At 41.5% G+C, this 18801-nt stretch overlaps 1 protein-coding gene across 1 annotated transcript; it reads right to left on the reverse strand.

Moving 5' to 3' along the window:
• Positions 1-2966: 2966 nt before the first annotated feature.
• BMP10 (bone morphogenetic protein 10) lies at positions 2967-11423 on the reverse strand. Its single transcript, XM_088470875.1, has 2 exons — positions 11105-11423; positions 2967-3901 (listed from the first exon to the last, which is right to left on the reverse strand). The coding sequence occupies exons 1-2, from the start codon at positions 11421-11423 to the stop codon at positions 2967-2969; spliced, it is 1254 nt and encodes a 417-aa protein (XP_088327001.1).
• Between the last annotated feature and the right edge of the window lie 7378 nt (positions 11424-18801).

The following is an 18801-nucleotide window of genomic DNA, read 5'->3' on the forward strand; positions in this document are numbered from 1 at the left end:
CCCCCGGTGGGCCCTACTGCCTGATGGCCCACCCCCTCCTCTATGGATCAGGTTCAAGACTGTGCACTTGAACTACATACATTATACATGTTACATCATACTGCACGGTTCTATGGTGTATTTTCTACAATGCACTTCTGTTATCAATCTGGTACAATATCATGCATGCACTAGCAGTATTTACTATACATACATTTTTAAGGGGCCTAGTCCATGCACTCTCTAATGGTTAGCCAAGCCTCTGTGGAGGATGGCCACTCCCCCTCTGGAGGTAGGCCACACCTCTAAGTAAGTGCCCCTGTCACTACATTTCCCCCGGCATGACCAGTCGACACTGAACTCATTGATTAAAGATGAGAAGTGGCTCAATGACTGATAACTGGGGGTTTCCTGGTAACAAAAACCTAATTGTAAACTTCTAAAAGTGAATGCTGAGATCAATACCAGGGACTTGGAAGAACTGAGTGGGCTGGGGATTCAGCAGAGAATGGGTTAACAGATAATACCATTCTTCAAGTCACAGTTGTCATTATGAGATGGTACTAAGGACACCACTCATTGCTGGAGGCAGTGTCTGTGAGCTAGAACCATACAGCACCTGTAGTCAAAGTTGGTGCTGCTATTCTAACCAATAATTACACATCTTTCAAAATCAACACCTCCAACCGTGTAACAATAAATAAAATAAATGTCTTTACCCAAAGGTCACATACATGACAATGAGGCTGCTGCAGATTATGACATTCATGAATTTTGCCAGCTGTGCTGAATCTAACATCTGGAGACTTTGTGATAGCTGCAATGTTTGTTCTAAGATGAAAACTCTGGAAAAGAAAACTTTATAATAACGTAACCCTGCACTGACAATGAGTGGAATATGGCTACTGAGTCCAGTCTTGAAGTTCATTACGCACCCGCATTGCATTAATTTGTGATACAATGGCTTCTGGAAAACGTAGCCACAACACAAACGCTCCTATGTAAATGCATTTGCTAGTTGGGAAAGGGTCATTGTAACCAATGGCTCCACTCCCATACCTGTTTACATACTTTTGGTAACATTAATAAACACTAATAAAAACGTGTATTTTGATGCCAGCATTTAACGGGTCTATCTCTATTTTCCATTTCCAGAATGTTTAACTTAGAAAGAACAGAGAGTATGCTGCTTTAAGCATGTGGATAGTTCCTCTGTGTCAACAGCAGGTCACTGCTTTTAGCAGCAAGTATCCAAGGAGCAGTTTAAATGCAAGTTGGAAAACAGGCAAAAGTTGGAAAGTGGGTATACATTGAAAAGCAGGAATAAGTTGGAAAGAGGGGATAAGTTGTAAAGTGGAGATGCTTTTGTATCAAAGACAGCAGCACACGATTGGCTGCGATACAGAGCAAAGGTTTGGTGGGTCCAGGTCACTACAAATACATTATGTTATTCTCTTTTTATTCTTCTCCCAAGACATTTTATTCCCAAAACAGAGCTCGGCTGCTAATACCACGAGGGCACTTAACCACCTGCTCATGATATGTGCACTGGCCAGTTTAAGAACTGTTATAATCTTTTTGAAAATGTTTATACAGGATGTTAGAGCCATTCATTTGCAATACAGACTGCTGCTTACAAATGATTCACATAATCACACACAACTCAATGTCCTGGTTTACCAATCGGTTATCTAGGTAATGCGGTACATACTGGATCATTTCAGAATGACTGTAGGGGGTCAGGTACAGTACGCTTGTTATGTAGCCAAGGCAAGGGCAGCAAATCATTGCACGTTTCCCATATATTTCAGTTGTGCAAATCTGGTTTTGACTGGAACATAAATAAACAAAATATCCCTAATTTGGGCCGTGTTTTCCATCATGTCCAAATTTTTCATCAGGTGAGATGAGTGTTTGGTGGCTTAAAGACATTGGTCTAAAGCAGTGGTGTCAAACTCAGGCCCTTCAGCTTTTGTGGGACTACATATCCCAGCATGCCCTGCCACGGTTTTAGCATGCCCTAATAGTAAAACTGTGGCAATGCATGCTGGGATGTGTAGTTCCACAGCAGCTGGATGCCCGAGTTTGACACCACTGCTCTAAAGGATATCTTACATATTTCAATACTAATACTGCATGATTCTGTATGTCCTTTATATGTCATTGAGGTACGTTCCCAGCAATGATCCCATGTGAGGGACTAGGGGGTAAATTTACTAAGATTGGAGTTCTATTTAAGAAATGATGTTGCCCATAGCAACCAAACAGATTCTACTTCTCATTTATCTAGCACCTTCTAGAAGATAATACCTGGAATCTGATTGGTTGCTATGGGCAATATCACTTCTTAAATAGAACTCCCATCTTAGTAAATTTACCCCTAGGTGTGTCTATTCAGTGAAAAGATCTGTAGGGATCGCAATGACCCAGCTAATGGTGTTGTTCCCCTTACCCTTGACTGCTCCATGAATAAAAAGAAGCACAAAGACATTCAAAGAAGTCTCGTTATAAATTTCAAAGTGACCTATTGCTTCATTTACAAAATTATTACAGTTAATCCCCTTTAGAGATGATGTGACCAGCAGTGATGAATTTACAGAACCAAGGTTACAGTGCAGTGCAAGGCAAAAGGACACTGGACTGCTCTATAGGGGGAGATGTTTCAAACCTTATAGAGATAAAGTGGAGAGAGATAAAGTACCAACCAGTCAGCTCCTAACTATCACTTTACAGGCTGTGTTTGAAGAATGACAGTTAGGAGCTGATTGGTTGGTTGGTACTGTATCTCTCTCCACTCTATCTCTCTCCAAGGTTTGATACATCTACCCCTAAGTAAGCAAGCTGGGTGGTGCACCTTTGCCTCGCACCACATAGTAGCCATATTTAGAAACATATATTATCTGTACACACAAATCTTAAATAAACTCTTTAAATAAGGAAATACAAAATGTACAAATTTACAAGTAACCATCTCCACCCAAGAACTACTATCTGCACCCGCATTCTGACACCACCATACCCTCATATTTGAACTTGTAAGTGACTACTCCTGCATCCAAGTACAGGATGGATATGGGATCCAGTTTAGTTGCAACACAGCAAGCTACAGACGCCTTTTGTGAGTTCTTCATGTGGACCAGAGTTTGAACAATGGCGTGTTTGGTTGGTGTGACGTTTTCTGTCAAAGGGAAGGTGCACACACCTCTACACTCATATGCCTCGTAACCTGCTGGGGCAATGATCCAGGAGTCCCATCCGATTTCCTTGAAATCAATGTAGAGTGAGGTCTTCCTGCAGGTATTTCCCTTGGCATTTCTTCGAATGCGGGAGCTGGTGTCATAGATAATGTTTGACCTCATCTGCAGCAAGGATTCCTCACTGGGAATATTACCTATTCCCCCAAACTCAAAGTTCTCCTGGTCTAAAGCCTGCTCATGGCTGATCATCTCATTCAGTTCCTCCTTTTCTTCCTTCCTCTCGCTACTTTGATCATCTGAAAAAACAACAAGTAATGGTTCGTGCTTGGTCTCCGGTCTCACCTCTATGTCCAGTCTTCCTTCTCCAGCACCTTCCAGGTCAATGTCTGGAGTTTGTACATGCACTTCCAGCACGTGGCTAGTGAATCCTGACCGGCTCCAGCGTCGTACAGCCTCAGTGATGTCAAACATTTCCCACTCGCTGTTGCTTTTGTATACCAGCCTGGAGGACAGTTCCACTGCCTTCAGTGAGCCTTCCTCATCACTGCGCATTTCATAAACAGTGATTTTCCGGCCTATTCCATCATACGGCACCCTATCTCTCGGAACCAATATGTAAAGTTTAAGCTCCGCCATTATGATTCCTTCATGGTGAGGAATAGACACGTTGAAAAGAAGAGGGTATTTCTTCACATCCAGGACGTCACTGTACGGCACAGAAAAATCTGATGATTAAAGAAATACAACATATTAGAAATAGTGGGATAGCAGCTAGTCTTCATGTATCATATATTAAATAGAAAGTATACCCGATCTCTAACTGTACTACATTTTAAGTAACTCTTTAATAAATTACTACAGTTTGATATAGTAAATTGATAAGGGGTATGCAAATAGCACCAATGGGCAAATAGCTGCTGGAGTTCCGTTTCCCTGGCAACTTGTGACCATCAGCATCGCAGATTTCTCCTTGCACTCCACTAAGATGAGCAAGAAAATCCGCACATCTCCGATGATTAAGGGTCTCGCTCGCAGACCCTCCATGCTGCAGCAGAATTGACATGCTGTGGCGTTTGGGGGCTGGAGCGGGGACGTATCGTCCCTATTTTCCAGAAGGGACAAGGCCAGGGTCTGCGTAGTTGGACTCAGATTTCCTGGCCTCGCACCTGACAGGACCCGGCCAGGCTGTGGTAAGCTTCAGCTACAGCAGCCTGGCCAAAGGAGCAACGATCGCGACAATTGGTTGTAATGCTGCTTGTGTGCGGCTCTGCAATTCCGTCCATCTTTGAATCAGGCCCAAAGTCTTAACTAATCAGCTCCTACATGTCAGTTTACAGGCTGTGTTTAAAAAAATGACAGGAGCTGATTGGTTGGTACTTTATCTCCTTTTTCTTTCTCTCCAAGGCTTAGTACATCTGGCTTTTTGTTAATAATATATTATGGAAACAATGTAATAGATTTGAGGGCGGGGACAGGGAGTGTTACATAAAACGGGGCATGTCGGCCCCGTTTTCTGGGCATGCCTGAAGCCATTGGCTGATTTCTTGGACACAGCTTCACTGGCCCCGGTAGTGTGATTTTACTGGACATCCTGAGTAACCTGAGGGTCACTCAGTTGTCCGATGTTGAAGCAGTTGATTCGATGCTGCATCATCGGACCCAGCAGTGGATCAGAGAAGCCGGCATTGAGCGTCTTTTTACTTCAGACGCCTCCTGCGGCTTTTGCATAATGTCGCACAGCCGCTGCGTACAAAGACGCATCGGCGGCAAAATTAGCGTCCATCTCTAAATCAGACCCATTGACCATTGATGATTGCAAAACCATTGATGATCAATGACCATCCCTACTAGGGAGTAGTTGAAAGTTGGAAGTTCTGCCTGATTCTGGTCTCAGTGAGAAGGGCATTACCTTAGAAATAGCTTTAAAAAAGTATAGTTGATGCCCCTAGTCTGATGCAGTTATATTTGTCTTTACAACTCCATTTTTATATTAAACAAAAAAGAGGTATATGTATATAGGGTATTTTTACTTTCTCGCAATATAACTTATTATAATTACTTTTTTAATTTTGTACTACAGTAGTCCGCCGTTGCTCTTATAGCACTTTATACATTATTAGCCAATGTGAATGAATAAAGCAGGAAAGGGGGATATGCAATGGCAGAATAATACATTTTGTTAAAATACTAATTGCATAGGAAATATAGAAACAGTACTGGAACAGCAGTAAATAAGTATATACAGAACTTTATTGGAAGATAGCAGCTGGCTATCACAGATGAGATGGAGATCATTTACACAAGCAATAAACATGAAATGCAATAAAGCACAAATGATAGTGTATATTGAGCCCGTCAGGCAGTGAAGTGCTTTATGTGACTAATAATGTTTAGGATAACACAATCGTGTATCCCCCCAAACATCTCGTTTCACCCAGCACACCCTTGCAGTTGCTAAGCGCATGTACCTTGAAATAGCCCATCTGAAGGGAGAGTTCTGTTTAGCGTCTGTTCACACTGCCCTACAGCTCAGCCCCGTGCTGTTAGCACCTTTCCTGCCTGGGAACTTGTGTGCCGGACATTCGCACACCTGTTTGAAGTGGGAGAATACATGTATTTACAACATATGTTGCTATAGCGTTAGCTGAAGCATCTGCAGTATTGACAGAGTGCTACAGATCTGCCTTACAGAGACTCCTTGCTAACAAATAACATACCTCGGGATTTTTTAAATCTCTATCTCTTAGCTGAACATGATTCGGAACTGTTTTACGCATGTTGAAAATTATTTAAGGTGCACTCAGGGCCTGATTCATTACCGTTCGCAACTGCGATTACGCACGCAGTCGGCCGATTGTTGCATTTTGTGCATGGGCATGCATCGCAGTGTGTGCGTGCGAGCCGGCCACTACCACCGGGACTGCGATCGCAGTGACTGCGCAGACCTATCGCAGGATGATTGAACAGGAACTGCCATTTGTGGGAGGTGACGGGGGGGGGTGTTGGCGAAACGCAGGCGTGCCAGTGCGTTGAAACGCCATGGCAGGGGCGTGCATAAATTATCCACTGCGATGCCCTATGCAGCCTCATAGTGTGCGATGAAGTTAGCAATTTCTGAGTAAGGTCAGAGCTTGTGCAAGTGTGCGCGAGGTGATTGTGACTCGATTGTAGCGATGGTTTCGCAGTTTTGCTAAACATTACGCATGTATGTAAGGTAAAGTAGGCGTCCATTTATAGTGCTGCAGCGTCATAGCGATCGCAATGGATTATCATACTATTACAGTGGGACTGCGTGCGTAATTGCTATTGCATTCGCAGTTGCGATCAGTAGTGAATCAGGCCCTCTGATGCTCACTCACATACAGGATCTCACAATGCTCTACTGCAAAAGATTGTAACAAAATTGCCTTATGTCCTACACTGCCCGCATCTTGCTAATGTTGATTATTGGGATGGTTCTGTAAATTTGGAACTGCTGGCAGCTCGTTCTGCACCTAGTGGAAGAAGCAATGTCTTGGACTGAACCAATATTCAGATGTAATACAGTCTGTCTCTTTACAAGGACTTAATATTCAGGCAAATGCAGTCTATGACATCACTAAAGTGACTAAACAGCATATGCCTTTAGTGCCATGTAATAGCGCACACTGACTTGTACAAATATAAAAATTCATCAGACTGTAGGCAACTATATCACATGGCAAGTATAAATGCATATCCCCTCAATCACATACAATTCTATTAAAGCAAAAGTGTACAAGAGTTCATAAACCTTTTGACATGTTGACAGTTATAGGAAATAAGCGGTTTACAGGCAGCGTTTCCTTTTCCCGTGACGCAGAAGAGAAGGATTCGAGGTGGTGGGACTCCCTTCATCTGTTCCCATAAATAAACATGCCTAAGAAGCTCACAAACATTAATTAAGTGCAATGAACTTCTAATGAGGTTTTAATTACAGTTAGGCTTGAGGCTGGAAGGAGAGGAGCCTGGTGTGGTAATTGTTTGGTTACTCACAAGCTCGGTTACACATCAGTGCTATCACTGTAAACAGGAGGACAGGGTTTTGTAACAAGAACATGTCTACACGTGAACTGGAGGCTCAGCTGCTGTATTAACACGTTAGGTCAATGCTGACTACGAGAGGGGGTGGGTTAGGCAGAAAATGAATTATAAACATCTGTAGTGCACCAGTGGGTACATTTGAGGTTATATCAAAAGCATATTGAAGCCCAGCACAGCTCACTCAGTATTTGTAATGGTGGCCCAAAGGACTCATTGATTTTTAGTTATTTTGGCTTAGTGTTTTTAAAGCAGGGGTGGGCAACCTTTGTCTGGCTGGGAGATGTACAGCAATAGTATCCGAGTCAAAAGATTTCCTTCCTGGCCATAAAATGTGGAGTTTCATCTCAGTTTGAATGCATATGTGGTGGCTGCTGTACTCACTGTTGTGTTCAATCAAAGAGTTTGATTGAACACAACAAGTCACCCTAACAGTCCAGGTTGTAAAGATATCCATGCTTGTGCATAAATACAGTATATAATCAAACTGACTAAGGTACTAATCAAGTCTCATGGGCTTAAACACGGATATCCTTAAAACCTGGACTGTTAGGGTGCCTCGAGGACCTAAAACAAATGGAAGACTTTCCTGACATTCGCTGCTGAGAAGCACATCGTAAAAACCCAATGTTTAAGTACAGATGGACAAAGTGTAACATGCAATGCCTCAAAATAGATATATTTTGCGATTAACCTGCCTTTCTATATGTAGAATAATAGTCTATCTATGGAGAACAAGGGGCAAATTTACTAAAGTTTTTAGAAGTAGAGATGTTGCCCATAGCAACCAATCAGATTCTAGCTATTACCTTCTAGAAGGTGTTAGTTAAAAGTTAAGTAGAATCTGATTGGTGGGCAACATCTCCACTTCTAAAAACTCTCACTTTAGTAAATATACCCCCATGACTTGACAATTTATTGGTATGCTAGCTCACTGGTCACATGCTGCCATAAAGCAAGGTTGATGTTCAACAACAATCCAATATGGCACCCACAAGCACTGTTTGTATTATATTCTAGAAGCTGAGAATTTCTTTTTCCTAATGAGTGTTTATTAAAGGCTAACCTGCAGAGGAAACTGAACATGATTGAGATGGATGACCTCGGTAATGGGAACAGACATCTATTCCTTCTCTGGTGATAGGTTTCCAGACTGTATTTCATCCAACGGTGACGATTATGAGCCAACTCTCTATAAAGGAGGCTTTTCGTTAATACAATGATCCTCACAATCCAACAAAATGTTCTGTTACTCATAGAAAGGACTCCCTGGGAATACATATTGACGATTGCAGTCTAGTTCATGCAGTTTTCCCAAGTCCAATAAAACATGCATTAATGAGCTGCAGAAAATGTGTTGTGTCAGTAGTATAAAGACTGGATTTGAAAGTACTCGGCCTTGGAACACACACGTAAAATCCACTTTATTATTCACTGACAATCCTTAACATCCATAGGGAAGGCTCTGATGCTTAACGACAATCAAATAACGAGAATTAATATTTTAGTTCTACCTATAACAGCCTCACAGAATGCAGTTAGAGAAAACACTAGGGGATGTCATCAGGCCACAAGTAAGGAAGGAATAATCCTAAAGGCTTTGAAATTTATAGCAGGTAACGTGATCTCTTATTCCCACACTTTTATTCATTTCATTTTATTTTGTTGACGATATGAACTTGCCAAATAGAGGCCCATCCTGTACAAACCACCAGGCTTACACCATCGATTGTAAGTTTAGAGGTCAGTGACATTTTTAAGCCAAAAGAATAATTATTATAATGAGATTTTGTAGGCAAAGAAATTGAAGGATGATGATCATGTAAAATATTTATCGAGTGTACTTTTTCAGAATGTATAGCCCACTGGGAACAAGGGAAGTTTAAATATAATTAAAGACAGACGTCTTGCCTGTATATTGTACACTTACAGATTTATTCTGGGAAGAAGCCAACTTGGCTCTGTAAAACACCCTTTGTGTTCTAAAGGGTTGCGGAACTCATGTTAATATGTTACCACCCTCAAATCTTGTATAGCCTCATAAATTGACATATAACCTGATAGCACATGTCAAAGCTATCCCAAACAACAAGACCCCTTTCTAGCTGCTATAGGACACATTAATAGACCATAAGATCTTTATTACTCATCATATGGTACATTTATAGCAATTTTAAATTCTGTACCTGTGTGAAATGGTAAACAGTGTTTCCAACGTGTTCTATTAACGCAAGCCAGGAAATCTCCTTGCAATTATAAATGTTAAGTTTGGGGGTATTTATAAGGAATGTAGTTTATAATAAACCCACCAAGCCAAAAAATTTTAATAGTGACTGTTCTGCTGATCTGTATAAAAGTGCTAAAAAAGCATGCAGTAGAATGAAAATTTATCACAAACGTTTTTGTAAAATTTTAAAGAATTATTACCTTTTAATGGGCCTCATTTACTAACGAGTGAATGGTATCACTCGTTTTGGTGATAAAACTCATTACTAAATGGGGGCCTAAGTGCTATGGTTATCTGTTGTCAAACATTTTAGGTTGTGAAAAGCCCCTTGCAGCAACCTTCAATGACAGGAAGTCAGATATATATGGGAAGTGAAAGCTTCCTCTAATAGACATCACTTGATATATACGGTATTGTCAATACAGGAGCTCCGTATTGCGCGTAAAGAGACTTAAAATATTTCACTGTGAAATGCATGGCAGGTTTTTTGGTCATTTTCAAAGCGAAGGGTGTAATTAGCAAGCAAACCCCTCCCTCCCCCCCCTACCTAAAAAAAATATAAATGTTGAAAATACCCCACTACGCTTTAACGTCAAGCAAGAAGTTTAGGTGAGGCCTTTCCCACAACAGAATAAGTTTTATGTGAGCCTGGAGAGAGATTACTCGATATCAGAGATGAGAAGCAGCTGGAACTATTGTATAAAGTCTCTGATAGTTTGAAGGTTTTGTTTTTTAGAGCAAATAAATTGTGAAATGGTTGGAAGGATGTAGACGTTCTACTTTCGTGTCTCTATTCAAGATGAGCGGGAACTTCAGAGAAACTCTCACAAGCACAAGCCAAGTGGGATTAACCCTTAAGATGCGTTCTTCTAAACAAATGATGACATGCTTTGCTTTCCAGTGAAATGTTTTGGGATGTTAAGATTAGTGCATCAGTTGGACATTGCATGAGTGCTGCAAATTGGTCCCAAGCTTATCATGTGAGTTCTTTATCCAACTCGTTCTAATGTCAAGCATGTTTAGATGATGATGATGATGATGATGATGATTATTATTATTATAACAAATGTTTCCTACAGATTTAACTGTGGATATACATTGTATTCCCACTAGCACAATTTGTTAGAATTAATTAACCTCCTCTGTTCTGAGCGAGATTGTTTTTGAGAAAACGGGATATCTGGAATAAGCTGCACCTGTCAAAGTCTTCAGGAGACATTAATGAGTAATGAGTCCAGGTAGAAGAACGCAGAATTTTAGCTGTTGTGACAAGTGGCCTTATTTGCCCTGGACCCTAAAGCTCAAATAGACATCCCCATATGCAACATCTCAAGAACTTCTCACAGAATATGCATGGCTAAGTTCTTTTCTGGAATTTGGTGGAAATGATCTAGAACCCAATAGTGTGTACACAGCCAAAAGGAGCCTACAGCAGAAGTGTGAAAAATCGTAACGGATAAAATCTCACTCGGGTTCATTCAAAGTCACGGAAAGTGCATCTATTTACCTTACCTTTACCTTGTGGCCCAATCAAATTGGAACATTTTGTGTCAAAGATGAATATAACCAAATGTTTCTTTTGGACTGTTTCATAATAAAAGTAAACAATAAACGCCCACCAAAGTCAATCACAATGTCTTACCTTCATTTTTGAAGCTGCGTACAATGTTGGCTGAAGGCATTGTGGTCCTGTCCATTGCAAATTTGTTGTAGATTTCCAGCATGTATTCTGGTGGTTCCACCTTAACAGGTGTTTGCACTGGGATCCCAGAGAGGTTGAGTGTCTTCAGGAAGTCATCTTTCATCGTCTCCAGCAGGGAGTTGAAATCGACCCCATCCTGCTCAGAGAGGACTTCGTCATATAAAGGCAAATCATCTTCCAAGCCCATGATGGGACCAGTTGATACACATTGCACCAGTAAACTCAGGGCCATGTATGCCCGCAGAGAGATTGGATCCATGTTCAGTGATTGCTTCTGCTCACGATTAACCTCAGCTGCCAGTGGTGTCCGGTGTGTGTGCTTTACTCTCTTGAGAGGACACTGCTTTTGTCATCTGCAGTTGACAAGTATGGAAACACTCGTCTGAAACTTGTGACCATTCTCTCTCACTCATACACACTCCTTGCTCTCTCTCTCTCCCTCCCTCTCTTCTTTCCTTTCAAAAAAGCCAGATTTCACTAATTTGATAACATGTCCCTACAGCATCACTGCTTCTCTTATCTCCCACACTAGAAACGACTCACCAGATTTCGCTGCTATCTCAGAATCCCACTTTTCCTAATGAGCATTTTGTAAACATTTCCATATTCTGACACTGCCTGTGAGATAGGCCAATTTTTCTCTCTGCTGAAGAGGGAAAAAAAAAAAAAGGTTTGCCCTTGGTTTGCAGCTAAACTTCCCTCTTAGAGTCTGCCAAAGTTTCCCTCTGAGAAGTTTTATGTGATTTTTAGCTAGCTTGTAAGAAGCATGTACTGTATAGGCTCGGAGTGAATGAATATATTTTTTCCAGGACAAATTACACATTGCTGCTAGAAGCTGGTTGCCTGTAAGAGAATATGTTAAAACTTAAAAAAAAAAAAAAAAGATTGGATCTTCCTAGTAAGGATGGGAAACAGTTTGTGTGTTAACTGTAATATTATGGAGGTCACAACCTTATCCAGGAATACATGGGCCTGCAAGTAATTTTCAGCAAATGAGACCTCTTATATAATGGGATTTCAGCAAATGAGATTCTCATTATATGACTGAATATGTTTATGGGTGAGAAAGACAACTCCCCTTGAGTGTACAGTGAGCAGACTTTCACATATGTGAGGACCTACTCCTAAGGTGGTGATAATGTTAAAAACCAATCCGTCATTGTGCAAGAAGGAAATCATCATGAATTATAAGGAGTAAATGGTCAGAATATGACAGTTATCTTCTTATTATATTTAATTAATATAGTACCACTAATTATGTATCACTGTACAGAGAATATTTGTCATTCCTATCAGTTCCTGCTCCATTGGAGCATACAGTCTAATTTCTCTAGCACACACACACATACACATATTAGGGTATATTTTAGTCAGGAGCAAATTAACCTACCAGGATGTTATTGGAGTGTCAGAGGTAATTGGAGCACCCGGAGCAAACACACATAAATATGGGGATAGCATACAAACTCCATACAGATTAGGCCCTGGTTGGGATGCTGTGTGGCAACACTGCTAACCATTGTGCCACTGTGCTGCCCAAGCAGAAATATGATGATTGCAATAACAGATTTCAGGAACTATGCATCCTCCCAAGCCAAAGGGGCAACGTGCAGACAAATTGTACAATGATCCTATCCCCAAGCAACTGGATCAACCCTTGTGTGGCCAGAGGATCTTCAGCATTCACAATTATAACTCCCCATACATTTAAATAATTTGGGATATTCTACTTATTTGTGCTATAGCAGAGTTCAAGCTATTGTCATCTGTTATCAACAATTACTATTATTTATATAGTAGCAATATATTTAGATATATTGGTGTCTGCCCCAGTGAAGCTTACAATCTAATTTTCCTACCATAGGTACAGAAACATAAGCACTAATTTAATTGGAAATGTTAATGACTCACAACACAATCACAAATGTTTTTCAGTACTAATAATTAGATGAGCGGTCCAGTTTGGGCTCAGATCTTCCTACCAAGTTTGAATCTCAGAACGAGGCAAATCGTCATCTTTCACGGACATCTGTGCCGAGATGACGTTTTGCCTCCTTCTCAGATCTGAACTTGTCAGAAAGATCCGTGCAACAACGGAACTGCTCATCTCTACTAATAATCACCTGAAACAGTTATTTTTAATGTAAGACTACACATCGTGTTGGATCATACACCACTGTTTCATTAGGTAGCTATACTATCATTATCTTTAGGCATCATAGTAATTTCCAGTAGACAACTTTATCTGCCATCTTGGCTATGGGCATATAGCTCACACAGTGCGTCATTATATCTAATGATGGTAATATGTAAACCTATATAATAATAATCATCAGTATGGGAACTCCATGTATCTGAAGAAGTTCTAGCAACGAACCGCGTAGGTTGAATTCCCTTACAGTTGTGTTTCTTCTGGTCTGAGTAAAAAAACTGCTGTGTGCAACTAGTGACGTAACGTCTGGCATGTTGATTGAAGGAGCAGAACCTTTTCCTCAGTGATTTCGAACTTCGCAGATAAGACTTTTATTACTTGCCCAATTTAAGGGTTTCTATTGAGTTCAATGGTACTACGTATGCATGGCTTTTGGCCTTTTATTTTTTTCTTAGGAACTCCATGGTCATGTTTGCCATATCCATTTGTTTATCATAGGAAGATGGTTGTAGAAAGCATTACAGCGAAGCTACTTATATAAGCCTACATTAAATTTACCTACAGTACATGCCATTTTCTGTCTGGTGTATAGTTTGCTTTATGATGAGCACTCTTTCTTTTGGGTTTGTCTTATATGGTCATTATCACTATTAAATAGCAACCCTGTGTACTATCATGCTGTGAATGTTAATGCAGACCTATGGAAAGTAAGCCAATAAAATGTTACCTACAAACATACTAAACCTACCATCGTCTGAGGATTGACCCGCGTGTGAATCAGTGACAATAAAACATATTCAATTGAAATAAAGACACAGAGACTTGTATTTGGCAGAATTTGTTAGCTATTTTATTTAGATAACAGATAATGAAATTAGTTACTAAAATTAATTAAATTAATTTAAATATGGTGGCAAAGAAAGAACGGCTAACAACAGCCCAAGCCTAACACTATAAACACTCTAACCACAACACAAACACTCAAGCCTTCTACCTTGACTACCCACTCGATCAGGTGATGATCCAGCTCCGGCAGGGTCGTCTAGCAGACATAAACGGTCAACGAAGGTGAGCGAAACAAAGAGTAAACCAATATTCACAGCGCTAATAGGTAACCTGCAGTTCTTTCTCACCTAAAATAGCCAACGAAGAGATACCAAACCCAAACCAAAGTGAGCAAATAAATTAAAATTTAGGGAGGGAGGATGGGAAGACAGGAACAAAAGAGGCTGACTCCGCCTCCAACAAACTCTAATATCCCTGCTAAAACCTACAACCCTAAAAACCCATAGGCCCTTATTAACACATGATTCCCCACACAGGTCCGCCCCAGCCTAGGAGGTTTAACCCACTCCACTCCTATACAGTCATTTAGTTTATCTTTTACTGAGAATTCCCCATGTTAAAAATCTGACTATGAACTTATTCTGTCCCTGTTTTGGAAGTTGCTGGAAATGTCCCTGTTTTAAAGTATTGAAATAATAATGTTATATTTTCCCTGCATGTTTCTGTAGCTGCCATTTTTCCATCTGCCCTTATTCTCTAGGCCTTCTAGACCTTATAATGAAGAGCACACTATAATCAAGTCCTGATGATGGGAATTAAGTCCAGACATGATGGGAATTGTAGTGCTCCCTGGTCCTCCGAGACAGAAGTGTTAAGATGCATCCCAGATGTGCCCCTGTAAATGATTTAAAAATGTTGTCAACTATGACCCAAGCCTATTGCTGAGAAACTCGGTTTCATTATTGTATGTAGTTAGTGCAGTGAAGCGTTGCAGAGGGTGTATTTCATGTGTGTTCAGGTTTACATGGCACATGCTGATGCATGTGACAACTCATGGAAGCGAAGGTGGTTGGGAATGGCATAGCATTTTGGAAGTCCTGCATATTGCACAGGAGGATGTTATCATACATCCTTTTTGTATGCAAAACGCAATTTGCTAATGGGCATTTTTGGGAGGTTTCATCATATTAATGGAGGCAAATATCTAACTCAGGGATGGACTGGGGCTGCTTATCAGCCCTGGCAGTCTCCCTGTGTGCTCCCGCAAAAGGGGCGTGACCTTGCCGCAAAAGGGGCGTAGTCACGTCTCACAGGGGCGTGCTGCAAGTCACACAGCGCTGGGAGGTTGGAGGCTTTTACACCAGACCGGCCCATCTGGCCATCGACCCTTCTGGCATTTGCAGATGGGCAGGCCAGCCCTGTAACTGGTTGTCACAAAATAACAAGGTAGCTGTGCCTCTCTTCCACTCCAGATTTGTAGAATATGCATAATATTAGTACATAGCTGCTACCATTTAAAAAAAATAGCATCCATGGACATTTCGCTACAAACTGATGCATCTGATCACTCTGCAGACCTGGAAGAAGTAATAGCCCCATTGGATCATGTTAAATTATTGTCGACATGTTTTGTACATGATAAAGACTCATATTCAATAAACTGCAACTAATACTGCCCCCATAATAACAATAATATATGATAAGAATTGCATCCAAGATGCAGAAAAGAAGAATTATGATGCTATTGGCCCATTCTAAATACAGGGAGATGTCCAGAGACAACATTTTTCAGGGACAATTTTATCACAAATTAAGGATAAAACTAAGGACTGCATGAATAAATTAGGGACGGCTGGCAACTATGTTAGTGCATAACATGCAAGTACACCATTCAGTGACTGAATAATCCTTGCGTGTGTCAGTCCTTATAAGGGAAGCTGCATATCTGATTAAGGTTTGCAACCTTACTGTATCTCTGTGCCCTGACTGTTTCCCTCTTGCGCCCCTGTCGCCTTATCTACCCTTGTGCGATTATCTATTGACTTACATTGTTTTCCGTCCCTAAACTGTGACCTGACACTTCTGTGTCCCTGTCAACAGCATGCACTGTGTATTACAGTTAGGACACTTAGATACATGAGATAGTAAAGCCTGTCCAGCAGATATCTGTGTATTTATTCCAGTACAAATAAGCAATCAGTGCAGCTGCTTTCCTATGATCCGCGATTAAACACAAACAACAGACATTTTGCATATAAAAAACTTCATGAAATAGCAAACAGAGGCCCTCATTCAGAGCCGTACGCTCTGAATGAGGGCCGGCCTCCATGAAAATGGAGCGTCCTTCTGGACGCTCGTATAGCTGTGGGTCACCACCCACAGGCTATACGAGCGTGCATTTTGATGGCCGCGATGGTCGAGACCATCGCGACCATCGAAATTGCGAGCCGGAGCCTGCGGTTGAGGTTTTCAACCGCAAGCTCCGGAGTGATTTTGGCTCTATCAGAGCCAAAATCACTCCCACTGACATCACTAGTGATGTCAGTGGGCCGGCTTTTGACGGGAGGCGTTCCCGTGGGAACGCCCCCATCAGGGAGGCACGCCCCCGGCACGCCTACCAAAGGGGGCGTGCTATCAATCAACATTGACAGCACGCCCCCTTTGATCAGACACAACGAGCGAAGGACTTTCCTTCGCTCGTCGCGTCTGGCGCATGCGCACGACGGAGCTCCCTCCGTCGTGCGCATGCTCAGTCCACAACATCGACCCACTTGCGAGCGGACAGCTGCTCGCGAGTGGGTCTGAATCAGGCCCAAAGTGTATACATGTTCTAAATCTTGATCAAGATGCACAATATGACTGGTGACTATATTGCCAAATTATTTTATGATAGGTTCTATGTGGAGTATCCGGTTGTTGAATGACTCAACGAAAGGAAATGGGTGCGTTTATAATTTTATTACTAAAAGTGGACCCATTGCCACAGTGAAGGCAGTCATTCTGTGTGCTGACCCAATAGTCTGCCCACCAGTTCACTAGGGACAGGTGACATCACAACAGATATTCGGAATTATATAAAAGTAAACAATGTTAGAAATGAAGCAGAAAGGGAAAACAGCCATTCAACATCAAACCTCCAAACTGACCATTGAACAAATGATGTGGCCCTTTCCACACTTGCATTTCTATAGTGAATTTTACATATTCAGTTGTACTATAAAGCAAAATAGAAATTTACAGTTGTTTTGTTTAAGTCAAATAAAATCACAATACTCTAACATAGGAGGTAATGTCTTTGCACTGTCACCTGTTGGCCATGATGACTGCCAGCTGTTGCATTGTAAACTGATTTGCATACAAGGGTAGAACTGACAAAGCTGTTTTTAATGAGATAAAGGTTTTGTGGGACAGAGACATAAACAATGGAAGGTAAATTTGCAATCAGACCAGAAAACACCTCTATAGAAGCTAGATAGTTCCAGATTGACAAATAGGCACCAAGGGGTAAATTTACTAAGAATCGTGTTTGGCCGAGATTGCAATCTCGGGTGAGTTTAACCATTTTCAGCAGCTCAGAAATTTACTTAAGGCAAACTCGGCAGAGATTTCTCTGTTTAAACAGAAAATCTTTGATGAGAATGTAATCTCAATTCAATACACCATCGGCCAAACTCGCAAGTACTTTCCGTGGAAAATATACAACTCGGGAAGTTACCAAGAATCGTGAATATAATCACGGGTGTAATTTGAGCAAACTGGTTCCTAAATAGAAGTTTTAAATAGACTGCCCCCTGAGCTGTGAGTTTGGCAGAAACATACACAGATCAGTGTGATCTGTATATGTTTCTGCCTGTAATATAAAAAAATGACGTAAAGCATAACCAGCCCCGGATTCCTGAGCCAGTCCTGGTTCTAAAAATGGGGGAAAAAAAGTTGTGGGGTTCCCCCTATTTTTAGCCAAAAATCTAGCAAGGGTGTAATGCCACAGCCAGAGGACCCTTTCACCAGGTCTCCCTGGCGAAAGCATTAACACCCCAAGGTAGTCAGCACAACCCGGGGATCTCATGGGAGGTGGGGACCCCCCCCAATAAAGCTGAAGCCCGGGGCTCTACCCTGCACCCCTGGCCTGTGGGTGCAGGGGTAATAGTGTGAAAATTAGAATTATATCATTGTTTTTTAAAGTAGAACTACAGATGCCAGCGTGCCTGCCCTTTGGCACTTGTGGAACTACAAGTGCCAGCAGGCAGCTGGCACCCGTCCCCCCACTGTAAAGAAAATAGTAAAAAAAGGAAAGTACACACACACCATAGAATGTAAAAGTTCATTACGTACCTAACACACTCACACATACTTACCTTCTGTCAGATGTTCACGTCCCCTTCTCCAAGTAGTATTCCCACGGTTTACCTGTAGAAAAAAATGAGTACCCAATCCATACCGGACATGTTGAGATGTATGTGTTAACACATACTTTGCTACCGCAGTGAATGACAGAGATTGGTAAAGTTTCTGTCATTCTCCGGGGCTGCCAGCCAATCAGAGGCCGCTCTACAATTAGCGGCCGCTGATTGGCTGTGACCCATGTGCTGACAGTCAACAGCATGTGGGCCACAGCTGACTAGCTTGAGGTGATAATGCTTTGGCCGGAGAGACCCGGTAAAAGGGTTCCCTGGCTGTGGCATTAGACCCCGGCTAGATA

The sequence above is a fragment of the Taudactylus pleione genome, unplaced genomic scaffold, assembly GCF_031769625.1.
Source record: "Taudactylus pleione unplaced genomic scaffold, aTauple2 ptg000105l, whole genome shotgun sequence".
NCBI classification, from domain to species: domain Eukaryota; kingdom Metazoa; phylum Chordata; class Amphibia; order Anura; family Myobatrachidae; genus Taudactylus; species Taudactylus pleione.